The 20,436-nt window shown below is 38.1% G+C and overlaps 1 protein-coding gene across 1 annotated transcript; it reads right to left on the bottom strand.

The window, feature by feature from the left end:
- Positions 1–1,506: 1,506 nt before the first annotated feature.
- On the bottom strand, positions 1,507–13,284 carry LOC107697851 (uncharacterized). The gene is made up of 2 exons (XM_016498699.1): positions 12,705–13,284; positions 1,507–1,817 (listed from the first exon to the last, which is right to left on the bottom strand). Exons 1-2 carry the CDS (start codon positions 13,150–13,152, stop codon positions 1,597–1,599), a joined length of 669 nt encoding a protein of 222 aa, XP_016354185.1. The 5' UTR covers positions 13,153–13,284; the 3' UTR covers positions 1,507–1,596.
- Positions 13,285–20,436: the final 7,152 nt, after the last annotated feature.

Here is a 20,436-nt window from a genome sequence, read left to right on the forward strand (position 1 = left end):
ATATATATATATATATATATATATATATATATATATATATTTAAAAAACAATCACTTAAAAATATGCCTGGATTTGTTTTTGTAGCAGAAACAATTATGTAAAAAAAAAAAGAATGTCATTGTAAATTTGACAATGTCACACATTTATTAAGGTGACTTTTGTGCCATTTGTGTAAAATGCAGGACATGACAAGAACAACAGGAAAAACATATTTTCTGTGTTTTTCTACAACTTAACATATTTTGATTATTGTTACATTGCATGACTGGACATGGATTACAACAATTTCTTTTTTTTGAAAATGTGACATCTGACAAAATTACACTTTGACAACAAAGGACAAAACAAGTTGTTGATATGGCAAGAGTAACCAGGTAAATTGCCTATAATTAATTTTTTTTGTTCACCTTTAATGTTAAAAGTGTAGGACAGCAGAAGTGGACAGAACCTTCAATCTGATGTCTCAATCTTATTTCTGACGCATTTTTTTCTTCTTTTGCCAGTTTGAGACAATTGTGAGGAATAAAATTTGCCAATTCTTTTTTGTAAATACTAACTTGAAAATCTGTTTTAAAATGTGATGCGCTGTTCTCAAACTTTGTTATGATGACTATCTGCAGTGAAACCTGAAATTATAGCCCTTAGTTGTGAAGTACAGAGAAATTCATATTTTTAGATCATCTGTCAGCATATAACTCAATTATATTATCAAAAGTCTATTAACTGCTGTTTTCTATCATTTAAATATGTATTTTCAGTGAGAAGTGTTTGTGTAGTGTCTCTCTCCATTATAAAACACATTTTTGGTAACACTGCCTTAGATGAAAATAAAACACACTGGCAGTTTTGTTTTGCCATTGTGGATTAACTATTGATCTTTTTTTTCATCAAGGGCTGTATATTCAAACCATCTTTATTACTTGACTTTTCAAGTAACCTGTAGGGAGAAGATCTCTAAGCATTTCTGTTTTCAAGCAGCATAGTCGATTGCAGAAAACCTGATAGTGAGTAAAATGTGAGTATTTGCAAATACTATAAGTACTCAGCTATAAATATCTGCAAAAAGTGGGAAAATCAAACCATAGCAGGTTGTAGGTAGAGTAGGAAATAGATAACAGCAGAACACTATTCTAGATTCACAGTGCATGTCTCCACGAAACAAGAAAAATAAACCAAAATATTGTGTGATAAAACTGATATGAATGATAAAGAAGTGTCTTTCTTCTTTCTCTATTCGATTTTAACACTATTCTAGATTCACAGTGCATGTCTCCACAAAACAAGAAAAATAAACCAAAATATTGTGTGATAAAACTGATATGAATGATAAAGAAGTGTCTTTCTTCTTTCTCTATTCGATTTGAAAACAAAGTGTCTCACAGCACTCCAATACGGAACATTTAATGTACTTTAAAATGATTCCATTCCTTCTAAAGTCTCCCAGATTCTTCAGTTTTCCTCATCCCAGGATAAGTCTTCTGCCATGTGACTTCAACGCGCCGGCTTTCAACATCACAGATGCTGCTCAAACTAAAGCAAACATGCTTTTCTCCTCATAATAAAGGGTGTATCAAATGGTGGTGGTTTGTTCTCAGTTAGGTCCCACTGTAAGCTTCACAAGGTAGCTGCAAGGTCTCATCGATAGTGACCACCAGTTCTTCCATCTTAATGGCGCTTTGGCAGTCGGAGTGATTGTACACAATGCAGCGCATGTCCACTGGATGTGAGAGTTCCCTCATTTCATTCATGCTGCTGCTGATGCAGTTCACCTCACTCTTGCTCCTGCGGTTATCTGAATGGGGCCCAAACACCCACTCTGATGAGAGACACAGATTACAGATGATTATCAGTCACATTGAGACTCAAATGGATCCAGAGGAGACATTCACTTTGAGACAGGCAAGCTGGGACAATATAAAAACAGATAGGTATTATTCTGGATGCTGATTGGCCAATAAAGCATTCCAGTCATGCTAAAAGACACACAGTAACAGCTCTGATGTAAAACAGCTGTTCCCTTTCAGTCGGTCACTTCGACATTGTGTCGAAGTTATGACACTAGGGGTCGCACTTGGGAGCCCAGACACCTCTGACATCATTGAGAAAAGGCCAGTGAAATTGGCGAGCAAATTTTGCATAGTTCTTTTTTATAAAGAACACGAGTCACCTCAGCTGCTTCCCATCCTGGCCCTTCTACTTCCGGGTACGAGGCCTCGATGTTGTGCACTGAAGGAGAGCAAGGAGATGTTGCGCGAGCAGTTCTGCCGGATGAATTCCCACGGACCTCTCATTCCTCCAACTGCACGTGTTCTCCGGTAAGAGTTTCTGGTTGAGTATGAGAACCCACCTCAGTGCGGGTTCAATCTCTCATATGGGGCTTGCGATGAGGATGAGTTGTCTATCGCAGCATCAGAGGGCGGGTCTGACCAATCAGAAGTGGATGACTCGACTAAGCCAGCTCCATTCTCACCACCCTTGACAGTGGTCCAGCGAGGGAATAAATGGGGTTTCCTTGGGTGGAGAGAGCGATTGCAGTGCATTTTGCATGCAAGATGCCGCCGCCTGGAGGGGCCATCCAAAACTCCCGTCTAGAGCATAAGTTACCTTGTCCTTTGTGGCGAGAGCTAATAATGCTTCTGGACAAGCTGTGTCCAATCTCCACACCATGGCTGTCCTGCAGGCATTAATAGCCCAACAAGACTTGGTTCTCGGAGCTCGTGCTGTTGGCATCAGCTCCTCCCTGGCAGATTCCCCTGAGGAGGGACCTTCTCTCCCCAGTCAGTAGAGATCATCAGGTTTGAGTGGACTCCTCCACCCTGTCCTGAGTGTTCTTGCTTGGATGACTGGTTCTTGGAGACTGAGTACGACACTCAGCTGCGCTCCGCCCCAGTTACTTTCTTCCCGGAAGTGCATTAGGAGCTGATGAAATCATGGTAGGCACCTTTCTGCCATAACACGATACACCGGTTCCTCCATTTTCACCACCCTTGACAGCGGTCCAGCAAGGGAATAAACGGGGTTTCCTTGGGTGGAGAGAGCGATTGCAGTGCATTTTGCATTCAAGATGCCGCCGCCTGGAGGGGCCATCCGAGACTCCCGTCTAGAGCATAAGTTACCTTGTCCTTTGTGGCGAGAGCTTATAATGCTTCTGGACAAGCTGTGTCCACTCTACACACCATGGCTGTCCTGCAGGCATTAATAGCCCAACAAGACTTGGTTCTCGGAGCTCGTGCTGTTGGCATCAGCTCCTCCCTGGCGGATTCCCCTGAGGAGGGACCTTCTCTCCCAGGGGAAGGAAACAATCTGGCACCCATGCCCATATCTCTGGAACCTCCATGTCTGCTCTATAGATGCAACCAGGAGGAACTCGGAGGTCTTTCACCCGCAGTGGTGAATGCCATTACGCAGGCTAGGACCCCCTCTACGAGGCGGCTATAGACCAATTTGGTGTTTGCAAACAGTGATGATGTTTTTTGTGGGCGGAGCCTATCTGGTGGCAGAAAATGACAGTTTTAAAGGGGTCATATGATGCTTTTTTAAAGATCATTATTTTGTGTATTTGGTGTAACAGAAACTTGAAATCGCATCATATGACCCCTTTAAAGTAGCAGTCTATGGAAGCCATGGAATAAAAGAATTTAAAAAAAGTAATTTTGAGTTTATATTTCAAAATTCTGACTTTTTTACTGCAGGGCTAATACACTATGTCCCCTATGAACTGCATATGTGAATAATATGTAGACCTATTGTTTAAATCAAATTTATGCTTTAAAAGTGGGGTAATCATAGCAGGTTTCATCCATAGTCTGTCAGTTTAAACGTCTGCGTTTAGCTTCAAATGGCATCTTTGACGATTATTATATAAAATTATTTGCATTCCGATTCTGACATCCAAAGGCACAACAATACAGTTTTTCTCTTCTTTGACGACAGTATTCTACAAAAATTATTTGCAATCCGATTCTGACATCCAAAGGCACAACAATAAATTTTTTTTGTCTTATTCCATGGATTTTACCCATTTCCCTCCACTTGTTACCAGTGTTTTTCTGCCACCACAATGCGCACGCAGCTGCAAGTGACATAACTGTGACGTCTACTCCAAATTGGTCTATATGACCTGAAATGGCACATTTTCGTGAATTGGTGTTCTTCCCATGGGAAGGATCATCTGAGATGTGGCATCAGAGCTGTGCTATCCTTCTTCCAAGAGGGCCGCCTGTCTGCGTGTACACTCAAGGTGTACGTGGCTGCTATTGCAGCGAACCACAATACTGTAGATGGAAGTTTGGTGGGGAAGCACAATCTGGTTATCAGATTCCTAGGAGGTCCCCGGAGGTTGAATCCTCCAAGGTCACGCCTCATCCCCTCTTGGGATCTCTCAGTGGTCCTTCAGGCCTTACAGAGAGATCCGTTGAGCCCCTTCTGTCAGTTGGACTTAGTGCCCTCTCTATGAAGACCGCCTTCCTGAATGTGCACACTTCTATCAAGAGGCTGGGGGATCTCTAAGCCCTCTCCGTTAATGAATTGTGCCTAGAATTCAGGCCGGCAGACTCTCACGTTGTCCTGAGACCCCGGCCTGGACATGTGCCCAAGGTTCCCATCACTCTTTCAGGGATCAGGTAGTAACTCCGCAAGCTATCCCCCCGCAGGAAGGGGACCCTGACCTGTCTCTGTTGTGTCCAGTGCAAGCCCTGCGCATCTATCTGAAACACAGAGTTTCAGATTATCTGAACTGCTCTTTGTCTGCTTGGAGGACAAAAGAAAGGGAATGCTGTCTCCAAACAAAGGATCTCCCACTGGATTGTGGATGCAATTCTTACAGCCTATCAGGCCAGAGGTTTACCATGCCCAATGGGAGTGAGGGTGCACTCAACCAGGAGCGTTGCTGCTTCGTCAGCTTTAGTGAATGGGGCCTCACTTGCAGACATTTGCAGATCTGCAGGTCAGGCTACACCTAATATATTTGCCAAATTCTACAATCTGCGAATGGAACCAGTTTCATCAAGTGTTTTGAGCACTAGCTCTTGAACTCAGGTGGCTGGTAGGGTGTAGAGCTTGCTTTTAATGCCTCCCCCTCTCTGAGGTGATAATGTGCGCTTATTGAATGCAGTTTAGTTCTTTCTTATGAACCCTGGACTACCCTTCCATCACTCAAGCACTCCCTTACATAGCTGAGTTTAGCGGAGGAACTCACTACAATAATCCATTACGAGTAAGTTTCCCTCGAGAGAACTCTCATAATGGATTAGTGCTCCATATGTTGTGGCTCCTTTTGGCGGCCCCATAATGTTTATTAGTCCACTGCTCTGTTCCGAATAGGATTCCGTGTTTCCCCTATACACACAGTCAGTCTGTCGCTTGTTTCTGTGCTTGGTAGTTCTCCCCTTATGCGGAGCCCACCACAGAAACCTTCCCTATGTACAACTCCCTTTTAATGAGTCCATAGGATGTATCTCCACATGCTACCTCCCCTTCAGGTAGGATGTGGTCTCCGTAGTGTTCTTTTTCTACTTGGAAAAAAGAATGCTTCCCCAACGTTACAACCAGGAATTTTCAACCGCTATTTATTCTTGTTTTTCTCAGAATGAGAAAAGGCTCCGGCTGGAGGTGACCTCTGCCTTATATGGCGGCTCTCCCGGATGTTGGAGAGTGAGGTCATAAGTCTTGGACGTTGGAAGGTTATGAGGAAGTGCAGTGCATTTGGTCATGGCACACTGGGCTTGTCAACATCTGCGCCCTCATGGACTTGTAACGCAGTTCAGCAGCTGTGGCGTTTAGTATAGGGACCCCTAGTGTTGGAACTTTGACACAACGTTGAAGAGACCGACTGAAAGGGAACGTCTCGGTTACGTATGGTAACCCTCATTCCCTGATGGAGGGAAAGGAGATGTTATGTCCCTTATGCCACAACTCTGAACTGCTTCTGAGTGGGTTGAGACGCTTCTCGACTCCTCAGAACAAAATGAGTCAGCAAATGCCATGCTGGCCTATTTATACCCGGATGTCCAAGGCGTGACCAGCAATGCAAAATTTGCTCGCTAATTTCATTGGCCTTTTCTCTATGTCAGAGGTGTCTGGGCTCCCAAGTGCAACCCCTAGTGTCAGAACTTCGACACAACATCTCCGTTACCTCCATCAGGGAACGAGGGTTACCATACGTAACCAAGACGTTCTCCAGCTGTATATATCTCAGAGCAGCACCCATAGAAACCAATTTTAAGCTTTGTTTATATGTCAGACACCACCCTACCAGTCAAATGCTTGGATTAATTAAGATGTTTTTGAAAGAAGTTCCAAACAATATGAAGCAGCAACTGTTTTCAACATTGATAATATTAAGAAATGTTTCTTGAGCAGCAAATCAGCATATTAGAATGATATCTGAAGGATCACGTGACACTGGAGACTGGAGCAATGATGCTGATTATTGAACTTTGCATCACAGGAATAAATTATATTTTAAAATAGAAAATGTTTATTTTAACTTGTGATAATATTTCACAATACTACTGTTTTACTGTATTTTTGATCAAATAAATGCAGCCTTGGTGAGCATAAAAGACTTTCAAAAACATAAAAACAATGTTCCAATTATTCCAAACTTTATATGCTAAAATAATGTTTCAATAACACTTTTTGTCCTTGAAATTTTAACTTGCATGGTACAACAAGCCAAAAGCCTGTTTTTCTTCTTCCATAACACTAAATGGCAAAAATTAACCACCACACATGCTCACATTTAGGATGGGTCCTTATCATTTTGACATCATTGCAGCAGAAGCACAAGACAACAAATAACAGCCAGTGCAGAATTTGTTTTGGACAATGAAGAACCTTGGAGTTACAACTACTGCACTGAGTCGTACACATACATGAGCTTTTCATATTTTTGAATTCAAGGCTTTTTCAGTCTCAATTTTTGACAAAAAGATAATTTTATGAAGAACTTACATAAAAAATAGTAATAAAAACATGATAGGAAGCACAAAACACAATAAATGGCAGTAAACAGCCTCTGGCAGCAGAAGTGAGAGGTTAAACCATAGTAATCTGTGCTGACAGTGGTGAAGAAATCACACAAGTTTGAGATGAACATACATATTCATATGCAATGCACTCAAGCACACACATTTGATTACTGATGACAGTAATGTACCAAGACTTTGGTGAGCCATGAACACTTTCAGAAATGCATTATTCAAACATCACACGTTATTATTCAAGGACATAAACTAAGTTAAAAACAGTCCAAGACTTGATTAACAGGTCTGATTTTAAAAAATTCAATAAAACTAAAATGATATGCAGCACTTCTTTATGAAACAAGCCGGATGAATCTCACTAAAACTGTCAAGTATATGTCCAGGTCATACATCACAATTCATAAAAACAAATCTGATATTCCAATTACGAAGCAACAACAGCATCTTTCTGTAATGCAATACGCACTACACATTATCCATGAGCCCCAGGCTGCTGTCTGACTGCATTAATTAAACACTTTGCAGTTCACCTATTGTGAATTATAGTGCTACTTGATTAATGATTCAAACAACTCTAATGTGTGTCATCCAGTCTGAATGCTCCATCAAACTGAACACTAACTGAAACCACCAGCCTATATACACAGCCATGGGCTGTATACTAAACGCATTCGTCCTTTGACTCAGAAAAGCACCCTGGAATTAAGATGAGCAAATACAGCAGCAGCAGTCTGAAGTGTGTGAGTAAACAAAAGTGGCTGATAAGCAGAGCCAGAGCCATGTGATGGCATGAAAATTTCCCAACATACGACTGTATGCCAGTTAGGCTGAACTGTTTCAGAGGGACAGGGAAAAGAGCATGGCAAAATGATCGGGATGTGTACTTTTGCATCCATTAGTTTTTCGTTTTTTTAACCAAGACGAAAAAATGAAAAGGTTGTTGTAGCTATTTTTAAATGTTGAAAACCAAAATTGAAATTAGAACCGTACACACAAAATGCTGCACGAAAAAGTAAAACATTGACTTCTTTTCAGATTTTTGTTTATGGCTTTTAGCACCTTTAATAAACATTTTCAAAATGCACAAATTAATATAGAAAAATGTCAATTTTACAAGTTTTCTTTGGCCTCTGCTTGTAACTGCTTGGCCATTACGTTCAAGAAATCAACAGAAATGTCGGTGATTGATCAATGCTACAAAAACACGTTGAAAATAGAAACATTTGAAGCTCTCCAGAGTTCAAACACAAATACACACTGGAGCGTTTGGAAAATATGTTTCGCCAGTATCTTATTTCTACAGCTTCAACTGAGGTGCTTGCTTTTGTTTCGTTCCCTATAGCACTCCCGTAGAACTGGCCCTGGATACTTTTAAATGCAAAGAATTATGTAATGATTTTAAGCGTGAAAAACTATCAAGATCATAAAAATATCTAAGCCAAAGGTTTTCATAAAGCAACAGGTTACCGGTAGCCACGTCAGTAGCGCGAGAGGGCACTTATAGTGTCTATATAGAGACCCCAAAAAAGCTAGAAACTAAATTTAACATTTATATACATTAAAAACAAGCTTCATGTCATTTTTATGATTTTTAATGAAATACGAATTTTGAATAATGAAAATGAGTTTGTGTTTGCTTATTCTATTTATCAATGTTTGAACCATTAATAATAACCACATTTTCCATATTTAATTTCTGGGTTAAAAAACTAAAAATGAATGGACGCAAAAGTACACAGACCCTATAAGAGAACTGGCTCCTGTATACATTCAGCATGCATGATTGTAATGTTGTCAGTGCATTGACTTTATTTTAAAGGTTGTGTAATGATCTCAAGTGGTTATGCACTTTATGTAATTTAAAAATAAAAATAAACAAATTTTTCATCTAGTTAAAATTATACTTTGTACTAACTTCTAATTTGTTAAAACCATATTTATTAGTTTTTCTTGAATTATATTTATTGGCTCAAACCTTACATTTTGATTTAATATTAATCAAAAATATTTATTTTTTCAAGGACAAAAATGTTTATACAAATTAAAAAGATTACTTATTACCATAACATATAATCAACATATTTGCTTTTGGAGAAATCTCTCAGGTATTGTTGAGTGCTCCCCTCTCTGCTTCTCGTGTGTGTGTGTGTGTGTGTGTGTGTGTGTGACCTGCCTGCTTCATCGCTTCAGGTAAACGTCAAGGTCTTTGAAAAACAGAAGTGAGGGACTCTGAAGGAATTAAATGTAATTCTTTTCATCCCCTTCCGGATACTCAACTCTGAGCTTTGAGAGAGAATCGGTCAAGATGCTTGTGGAGGTGAATGTGAATGTACATTGTGACTGTCAACAGAGGTGCATTTCAGAGATGCATGACTGATGCAAAACTTGTGTGCTCCATCTAGGACCTTAAAAACAAAATATTATGAGTCCATTACACTTACATACATATGCGTAGATATTGAACATATGAACCATCCTCCAAAAAACACACTAGAGCCAAACTCATCTCGGTCCCATTTTATATTAAGTGGCCCTGATGCCTGCGTACTTACATAGTAACTAGATGTGTACATAGTATGTAACCACAGTGTAAGTACACATTGGTACATAGCATCTACGGCTGTAATGTTTGTGTAACTACACATATGTAACAACCCACTGAATGGTATGTGTAAATACAAAATTATGAATATGAATGCTTAAACACACCAAAAAACAAAAGCACAAAACACACAAACACAGAAAAATATTTCACATTAAAATGATTATAGTCCTGTTATAGTGTAGCTTAATGGCTGCAATGAATAAATGAATGAGTTGTGCAAAACAAAAAATGCTTAAAACGACCTTAGATCATCCAGCATGGTCAGGTTGATCTGTTGGCTGGTTTTAAGCACTCTTCACATGGGAAACCAGCTTACACCAGTTCAGACTGTAGGCTGTTTTTTTCTTTGTTTGTTTTTAAGGAGTGCAATGTACAAAACTGATGCAGACGGAGTTGCATTTCTGTATTTCATCTCACTGTTATAAATACCCAAACTCACAAATATATACTTACAGAATTTTTTTCCACAAAAAAGACCATTGTTATACTGTTTGTTAATGGCTGCAATGAATGAATGAATGAATGAATGAATTAATTAATTACTGAGCTGTAAATGACAATGACCTGTTGTAGAAAAAGCTTAAAACAAACTATATAGATGGTCTTAACTGGTCCAGCATGGTCAGGCTTATCTGTTGGCTGGTTTTAGAGGGGTTTTAAGCAATTTTCAGCTGGAAAACCAGTCTAAGCCTGTTAAGACCTTAGGCTGGTTTGTTTTGTTTTGTTTTCAACAATGCAATGTGCAAAACTGATGCAGACAGAGTTGCATTCTGTATTTCATCTCGCTGTTGTTACTGCATAGCCAAAACACACAAATACACACTTACAGAAAACTATTCCACAATAAAAATGACCATATACTGTTGTAGTGTTTGTTAATGGCTGCAATGAATGAATAAATAAATGAGCAGATAAGCATGACCTGCTGACAAAAAGCAGCTTTAAATAATCTTAGATGGTCTTAAATGGTCTAGTATTGTCAGGCTGATCTTTTGGCTGGTTTTAGGGGGTTTTAAGTACTTTTTGTTGGTTGACCAGCTTTTAAAAAGTTTCAGTCGCGCGTGTTAATGTTTGAAAATGAAGAGGCGGCACTATAAAACTGGTGCAGAGAAGTGGGAAAAGAGAAAAGAATGTGAGCAAGATAAGGGTACGTGATGGATTTTGAAAATATATTGTTGAAATTGCTTTTGCTGCATCGTGCTGCGAGTGCTTTGAAGACGCGCTGTGCCAGTGTAACAACAGTAATGAACATGAACTGTATTGTTGTCTTGGGCTCTTCAAAATACGCGAATAATTCTTATCAGAATTATTATCAGAATGGTTCAGATTTTTAGAACGCATATACAGGTGCATCTCAATAAATTAGAATGCCGTGGAAAAGTTCATTTATTTCAGTAATTCAACTTAAATTGTGAAACTCGTGTATTAAATAAATTCAATGCACACAGACTGAAGTAGTTTAAGTCTTTGGTTCTTTTAATTCTGATGATTTTGGCTCACATTTAACAAAAAAAAACCAATTCACTATCTCACATTCTAATTTATTGAGATGCACCTGTATTATCTTATTTTCCATTGACCAGTTAAGTTTTACAACACTGCGCTGCACTTTGCTGTGTAAAAGTTCGGTCATATTTTCTCATTGATGTGAACAAAGCAGCAGATGTGCTGAATGAAAATGCAAGTTCACTCTCTGACAGCAGGTGGCGCTTTAGGAACAGCAGAAATCTCTTCATAACTCAGGTGTTCTTGCTTTATTAAAGCATTATTGCATATTGCAAAATGCATATTGTAGTAAAAATGCATAATTTGTATTGAACACTTTTCAGGTGTAAATATAAATATGTTCCTCGACTCGCCTACTGTTTTTTTTTCTTCATACGTTCTTGTTGAAATGCATTCTGGGATTCTACTTTTGCATATGTTCTATACTGCATTGCCCATGATGATCGAGGCTTTTAAATCTTAAGGGGGTCACACACACACACACACACACACACACACGCCTGGAATGAAAATGCAAGTTCACTCTCTGACAGCAGGTGGCGCTTTAGGAACAGCAGAAATACACCGTTAGCATGGTTACCCCTCTACACAAAGCAGGGTGGCATAAGCACAACTTCTGACACCTGCTTGTTTGTCAGGGAGGTCAAAGGAAATCAAACAGTATTAACATGTTTTCAAACAGCCATTCGGATTTTTTAATCACTTTGGTGTTTATCAAATAACACAAATATTTAAATATACCATATCTTTATTCAAACATTTGCTTACACATTTTTTTTTTGCATTTTAATCAGGAATAAAACATGCCAGCCCAGATGCACAGATAATAATTATATTATATTACAGATAATAATAATAATAATAATAATAAATTATTCTCTTTCATTTTCATAATCCAGGTGTTCTTGCATTATTAAATCAATAATCTCACAAAATTTTCATACATTTTTCTGAAAGCAATGGTTAAGCTTTTACATTTTTAAAAGTTTAAATAATTGTTAAAAGTGCTTAACAAGTAAATATATTTTCTTATATATGTATTAAACGATCAACACTGAGTAGATGATTAAGACAGTTTGGTCATTTAAATTTTTTTTTTTTTATAAAAAATGCTAACTGAAATAAAATACTTATAACCGTTTTATTTTAGCTAATTGACAAGGCAACATTTCCCATTTTCATTTAGTTTATCTTAATGTTCTAAAATAACTAACACTAAAACTGAAATAAAATTTAATAACTATACAGAAAATCAACAAATCTAATAAAAACAACAAAAACAAACAGTAAAATTACTAAAACTTTAAAATGAAAATGACAGCAGAAAATATAAAAATAACACTAAAATAATGCAATATATTAACAAAAACTATAATAGCACATGAATGATACTAAAATAACATTGCTTTACAATAAAATGTCAGTGTAAGATGTATACGATGGGGGATGGGGGTTGTTATGGGGGGGGGCCCTCTTTGAAAATCTGCTTAGGGCCCCCAAAATGCTAGGGCCGGCCCTGTAGCCAAAAGACATAAATACATTCACAGTGATTTGTCAGTGTTGTTTAATTGATCAAATGCACACTATATTTCCAAAATGCACTTACCCACAAACTCATGCACGAGATCCTTCACCAGGTGCCCCACGATCGCGTAAGCCACGGCCACCACCACCAGCGCGGCCATGACCAGGTACAGCACCGCCTTGGGCAGTGGTATCGAGTCCCTCGGCGGCGTCTTGTAGTCCGTGAACTGCAGGTCGCTCTCGGAGTACGAGTACTGAAAGACGTGCTCCAACCCGGACGTGTGATTGGAGTTGAGCGGCGGGTGACTGGCGCTCATGCCGCTCAGGTCGGGCTCCAGAGCCGTCACCATGGTGCTGGTCACCGCCTCCACCCGATCCATACTCTGATGAACAAATCCCGCTGATTTATTCACAAGAGGCAAGATCTGAGAGAGAAAAAAGCTCCAGTCCTTGATGGCTGTGGTGTTGCATAAAAACATAATGCCTTTGGATGTTAGCCTATCACTTCTGGTGGAAGTGACCTCCGGCATCACCAGTGGATGTAGTTGCGCCAAACTCTTGCTGAAGACTCGTTCAGTTTATCCAAATGCGGATATCAGTTTCCTCAGACATGAATTTCCTGGTTTAATAAGATGCAACTTGCAAATGTTAAAATGATTTGGAAATAAAGCTGCAGCTTTAGAATTATACATTTCAGAACATTATTCTCACATTTAGTATCACATAAACACGATACTCTCTTGTTTAATGAGATAAAACAGAACTAAATGTTGTGCAACACGAGCTTTGAGTATAAATAATAATTAGTGCGCCGTATTCTATTGAAAACATCCTCAAATTCCACGTATGCGACGACCGTTCGCGTCCATAAAAAGTCGCAAAGAGCCAGGAATATTCTGTAACACGTCGCTGAAATGAATACCTTTCATTCTATTCAAAAAGTCTCCAAGAAAGTGTCAAATAAACTGGTTGTTTGTGATAATCATGCGAGTTTGTTTGCTATAGAAGTCTTAGGCTATTTCGCTTAACGAGAAAATGCACACAAACGTTCTTAAAATAATACTAAAATAATGCAATATATTAACAAAAACTATAATAGCACATGAATGATACTAAAATAACATTGCTTTACAATAAAATGTCAGTGTAAGATGTATACGATGGGGGATGGGGGTTGTTATGGGGGGGGGCCCTCTTTGAAAATCTGCTTAGGGCCCCCAAAATGCTAGGGCCGGCCCTGTAGCCAAAAGACATAAATACATTCACAGTGATTTGTCAGTGTTGTTTAATTGATCAAATGCACACTATATTTCCAAAATGCACTTACCCACAAACTCATGCACGAGATCCTTCACCAGGTGCCCCACGATCGCGTAAGCCACGGCCACCACCACCAGCGCGGCCATGACCAGGTACAGCACCGCCTTGGGCAGTGGTATCGAGTCCCTCGGCGGCGTCTTGTAGTCCGTGAACTGCAGGTCGCTCTCGGAGTACGAGTACTGAAAGACGTGCTCCAACCCGGACGTGTGATTGGAGTTGAGCGGCGGGTGACTGGCGCTCATGCCGCTCAGGTCGGGCTCCAGAGCCGTCACCATGGTGCTGGTCACCGCCTCCACCCGATCCATACTCTGATGAACAAATCCCGCTGATTTATTCACAAGAGGCAAGATCTGAGAGAGAAAAAAGCTCCAGTCCTTGATGGCTGTGGTGTTGCATAAAAACATAATGCCTTTGGATGTTAGCCTATCACTTCTGGTGGAAGTGACCTCCGGCATCACCAGTGGATGTAGTTGCGCCAAACTCTTGCTGAAGACTCGTTCAGTTTATCCAAATGCGGATATCAGTTTCCTCAGACATGAATTTCCTGGTTTAATAAGATGCAACTTGCAAATGTTAAAATGATTTGGAAATAAAGCTGCAGCTTTAGAATTATACATTTCAGAACATTATTCTCACATTTAGTATCACATAAACACGATACTCTCTTGTTTAATGAGATAAAACAGAACTAAATGTTGTGCAACACGAGCTTTGAGTATAAATAATAATTAGTGCGCCGTATTCTATTGAAAACATCCTCAAATTCCACGTATGCGACGACCGTTCGCGTCCATAAAAAGTCGCAAAGAGCCAGGAATATTCTGTAACACGTCGCTGAAATGAATACCTTTCATTCTATTCAAAAAGTCTCCAAGAAAGTGTCAAATAAACTGGTTGTTTGTGATAATCATGCGAGTTTGTTTGCTATAGAAGTCTTAGGCTATTTCGCTTAACGAGAAAATGCACACAAACGTTCTTTAAATGAAAAATGGTGCAGTGTGAGTTTTTAGTATAAATAATAAAACATACCTGCGTTTAAATTAACAGCTATTCAGAACATTCCCAAATACATATCCCCCCCCCCTAAAAAAAAAAGTATTTCCACATAATATTTGCGATGATCGTTCGCCTCAATATAAAGTCGTTAAGAGTAATAAAAAAAATCCCTCAGCAGGCTATACTGTCGTAACCTACACGTCGTTTAGATTAATGTCTCATAATATATAAAAATCCCAAATTCATGTCGCTCTCCAAAAGCGTTTGCACAAGCAAGCCATTTGCGACGATCGTTCGAGTCCATAAAAAAGTCCTTAAGAGTAACAAATATCCCTCAGCGGTCTACACGTCAAACGCGCTGACGAACAGATCAAATGTAGCGTCAACGCGTCAGCATTTTCCTCACAAGCTCCAAACACGCGCATCAATTTTGTATGCTGTGGGTGGAGGATTCAAAGCGAGCGCGTTCAAGACCGTAAGGACAGTCGCCTTCAGCGAGTCTAAGCCCCTGTTGACCTGGAAACGGGTTTCGTAGGGTTTTCGCATCCTTTTCTCAAGGTAGTATAAGGACGCCGCGCCACTCGCTCGCGCTTCCCGCCTCTACTGATGAGAGCGCGCGCAGACTATTGCTGAAGGGAGCGCGGTGAGGATGGAATCCTCATTGTAGGCTACTCGGAGGTATAACTTTCATAAAACACTTCAAACATTAGCTTTTAGGTGTCATGTATGAAATATTCAAGAGGAAAGGACAATTCCTTTGCAGACTAATAGGTTGGAATCTTTTTAGCCATTAACCATTTATTCGTTGAAGGACAAGGTTGAAAGAGACTATGCAAAGTGAAAGGAATAATCACATTTAAACCATCGCCAGTACTAGCATGGTAATAATGGTGGTCCAGGACCTCAAACCCCCAGGATAAACCACTGTGGTCATCTCATCCGAACTACCCTCATCTATAACTAGCCGTGCGCGCCACAAAAGTCACGTGTTCCTTTTTCTGATCACGTCGTGAGATATCCTCTAGCTTCTGCTGATAAAAGATGAGGAGACAGAGCGAAAATAAAACATCCTTAGTGGGTTAACCCGTGCCTCACGACTCCAAGAGCTGGAGAGACAGAGATAAGGCTATCCTTAATATTGTCTTAATGTGACCAACTGACTATAGACAACATAATACGTTTGCATTTACAGTATGTGAGCTATCTGAATTTATTCCCATATATATATATATATATATATATATATATATATATACCAGGCATGTATAAATATATAAACAGCTTGATCAAGCCTAAGATGGTTAGCTGGTCTTATAATTGGCCACCAGTCTGGTCAGGCTGTTCTACATCAAAATATGGTATTCTTAAATGGTAACATCTAAATGCACTAGTTTTCAACTCAAAATATTATGTAATATTGTTGAATCAACCTAAGTACATTAAAGGGACAGTTCACCCAAAAATGAAAATTGTCATAATTTACTCTCCGTCAAGTTGTTCCAAACCTGTATACATTTCTTTCTTTTTTTGTACACACACAAAGATATTTTGACGAATGTAGGTAACCAAAAAGTTGGGAGCCATTGACTGCATAATATTTTTTTTCCAGTGAATGGAAATCAGTGGCTACCGTCAACTGTTTGACAACATTTGTCAAAATATCTTCTTTTGTGTTAAACAGCTAAAAGAAATACATACAGGTTTGGAACAACTAGTTTTTATGGGTTAAATCAGGTAGAAATGACTCTTTAAGGTAACACTTGCAGGCCAACACAACTTACAGTGTAGTTTGATGGGTTTTAGAGAGGTTTTCAGAACAGTTGTTTAAGGTGGAATACTAGAGACTAACTTGACTAACTAACACCGGATTAGAAAGGTAGTGAGACCAGCTAAAACCAACTAGAACAGAGATGCTGGTTTAAGATGTGTTGTTATCAAGATGATTTAATACAACTCAAAACTCCCCACATTAGTGATGTCACCTGAAATAACCAATGCTACATTATAAATTGGATTAGTTAGCCTTAATGGCCATTCGTACACTGATTTTCCCCCAAGACAAATAAGACATCACTAAATGCTCACACCGTTTACTTCCCAAAAGAAATTTGTCATGGATAGAGATTTATAGCACATTTTAGAAACAACCCAGTTCATGAAAGAGCATTATTTTTTTTAAGAGTAATGCACGAATGGAGAGGTAGGGCTGTGCCCTTGCTGCATGATTTAGTTTACATTGTCCTATTTTAGTATGAAATCCTGCAGCCATTTGGTCAAAAGTCAAATGGCATATTTATTTGACCAAAACACCATTATGCATAGTAGTGGTTTTGTATTTAGGTCAAGACCTAGGTTTAAGGTTTAGGTTTATACGTCATACATTCTATCTCAGTATTTTTGACTTATTTTCCAGTACAAATATCTAAACATTCGTAAATCAAGACATGTTTACTTGACAAGCAAAATGTAATCAGATAACAAGTCTTCAACCAAAAAGAAGTGACTTTATGCTTAAAACAAGAAAAAATGTATGCTAGTGGGGTAAGAAAAATAAACTTGTCTTCTCTTTTAATTAAATTTATTTTTTTACCCCACTGTCAGATATTTTTGTTTGTTTTAAGTCACTTAATCGATACATTTTTCAGAAAAATAGACTTAATATCCTAAGTAATTTTGCCAGTCAAGTAAATATATCTTAATTTATGAATGCTTAGACATTCATACTGGAACACAAATTTACTTTAAAATGTTATTAAATCACATGTCTCTGACATCTAAACTAAGGTTGATAGTTTTTCTAACTATAATTTATTTTAGCACAGCAGAAAATCTGTATTGACCAGTCAGGAATGGAACCATCCCATTTTAAAACTTCAAAACTTGTGACTGATGTTGGACACCATCCACTATTATTAAATTTATTTTTTTACCCCACTGTCAGATATTTTTGTTTGTTTTAAGTCACTTAATCGATACATTTTTCAGAAAAATAGACTTAATATCCTAAGTAATTTTGCCAGTCAAGTAAATATATCTTAATTTATGAATGCTTAGACATTCATACTGGAACACAAATTTACTTTAAAATGTTATTAAATCACATGTCTCTGACATCTAAACTAAGGTTGATAGTTTTTCTAACTATAATTTATTTTAGCACAGCAGAAAATCTGTATTGACCAGTCAGGAATGGAACCATCCCATTTTAAAACTTCAAAACTTGTGACTGATGTTGGACACCATCCACTATTAGCTAAAGAGTTCACCGCCACTGACCCCCACAAGTCCTTCTTCAAATACAGCTGTAACCCCTTTCAGTTTTTCACCGCAGGAGGTCATCCCGTCTGCGTTTGTCAATTACCTCCTGTGATATTTTGCACACCTTTGTGTCCGCTGGCCTTGCCGTACCCCCTCTCTATTGGACTGGAGTCAATTAAGAGCGAATCAGAGGTTTCAACGAGAAGAAGAAGAAGAGGAAGAGACAGGAGTCAGTGACCTCACAGCAAAAGACAGAATCAGGTAGAGGGTTTTGACATGGTGGAGGGAGGCGTGTGCGACTGAAGTCTGAGCAAGACATGATGGATTTCCCGGTTGCGGCTTTGATGATAAATATCAAAAGACCATTTATTAAAGCTTGGCTGAATGCAGCAGTGCTCCATCAGAGATCTGTCTCCTTGTCTTCAGGTAAGATTAACATCCTACAGTGAAGAAAAAACACGTTTTATTACATTTTTCTGCATATTTAGTTGGGGTTTTTTAACCACACCAATTGATTTTCTTATCATCATCAAGATATGTCTTAGAAATTAATTACTTTTATTATTACTTTCCATTATTTCAGTATGTAAAGTTGATTGCATGCCACAACAAGTTTACAACAAACACTAGAGCTAACCAGTTATCACCTTAGAGAATATGGTGTTGAAAAGAGATGATTTTTCTCTTTGATTTCCTAAAATTAAAGCTAAAACCTAGTGAGATGTCTTGCTGTAAAGTATGATGCCTATACAGGAAGGCAGCATCCTAACAGAAAGAACCTCATTATTTGGAACACTACTGTACATATGCAGCACTTCCTTTAGTGTTCAATTGAGCTTTATCATAACACAACATTCCGATATGCATAAAGCTTTGTGTTCTGTGTTTAAACATAAAGTTGTACTGTTTTAATACAGTGGTCTGTAACACTGAAATCTCTGCAATGACACAATATCCTCACATTAATCTGTCAGATGGAAACCTCTGCATTGCAAGAATAAAACACTCTCTCTCTCTTGCCATCATGCAGTGAGCTACCTCAGGGTAGATTAAAGGTTTCCCATCTTCTCAGGGCAATCATTTTAAAGGCATGCACAGGAAAAATGTAGATATTCCGGGTGGATAATCTGAGCCGAATGGCTTATTCAAAAAACATTCTAATCCTCTTAAAAAGTGTGCTAATTTCAAGCGCTGCCATGTCATTTGATGTGCAGGTCTCCAGATGTGCATACTAAACTGAATTTATTCACTCAGCATTGGAATGACTGGTCATTTTGGCAGAGGAGCAGCACTGAACATTAAATTGATGACCGATATCCAGTAATGAGTATAGCCACTAGAACCAGACAGAATACTCTGATTTTAACAAAATCTAAAATTAAAATGATTAAAAATCATTTTCATTAATGGAACTAAACCTGAAGAAAAAAAATATAATAAATACAAATAAAAAAACTAATAAAACATACTAAAACAAAAACGAAAGCTGAAAATATGAAAATAAAAAATAAATACTACAATTACTAAAGCTAAAACTGAAAAAAAAAATCATCTAAATTGAAAAAAAAAACAAAAACAAAATTTAACAAAAAGCACATTACTAAATCTTCAACTAAAATGAAAACTGAAACTATAAAAAAAAAAAAAAAAAATCAAAATATTAATAAAAAGTCTAATAGTATACAGATAACACTAAAATAATACTAGTTCTGCATGTGCAGATTAGGTGCCTGGACATGACCTACAAAAATAATACAATTCTGAAATTGGGTGACTATCAATGGTGCAACAAATATCTAAAATCTAATCAAATATGTATTATTAGATTTAGTATACTAAAATCTAAATCCATGATTTATTATTTTCTGAGGAACACAAAAATGTTTAGTAGAATGTCTAAACCACTTTTTTCCTATTTAATGAAAGTGACATGATATTTTACAGCTAATCGTGACAAATTGTGGTATCGTATAAAAAGTCTAATAGTATACAGATAACACTAAAATAATACTAGTTCTGCATGTGCAGATTAGGTGCCTGGACATGACCTACAAAAATAATACAATTCTGAAATTGGGTGACTATCAATGGTGCAACAAATATCTAAAATCTAATCAAATATGTATTATTAGATTTAGTATACTAAAATCTAAATCCATGATTTATTATTTTCTGAGGAACACAAAAATGTTTAGTAGAATGTCTAAACCACTTTTTTCCTATTTAATGAAAGTGACATG

Source organism: Sinocyclocheilus anshuiensis, unplaced genomic scaffold (genome assembly GCF_001515605.1).
Source record: "Sinocyclocheilus anshuiensis isolate Anshui unplaced genomic scaffold, SAMN03320099.WGS_v1.1 scaffold78, whole genome shotgun sequence".
NCBI lineage: Eukaryota > Metazoa > Chordata > Actinopteri > Cypriniformes > Cyprinidae > Sinocyclocheilus > Sinocyclocheilus anshuiensis.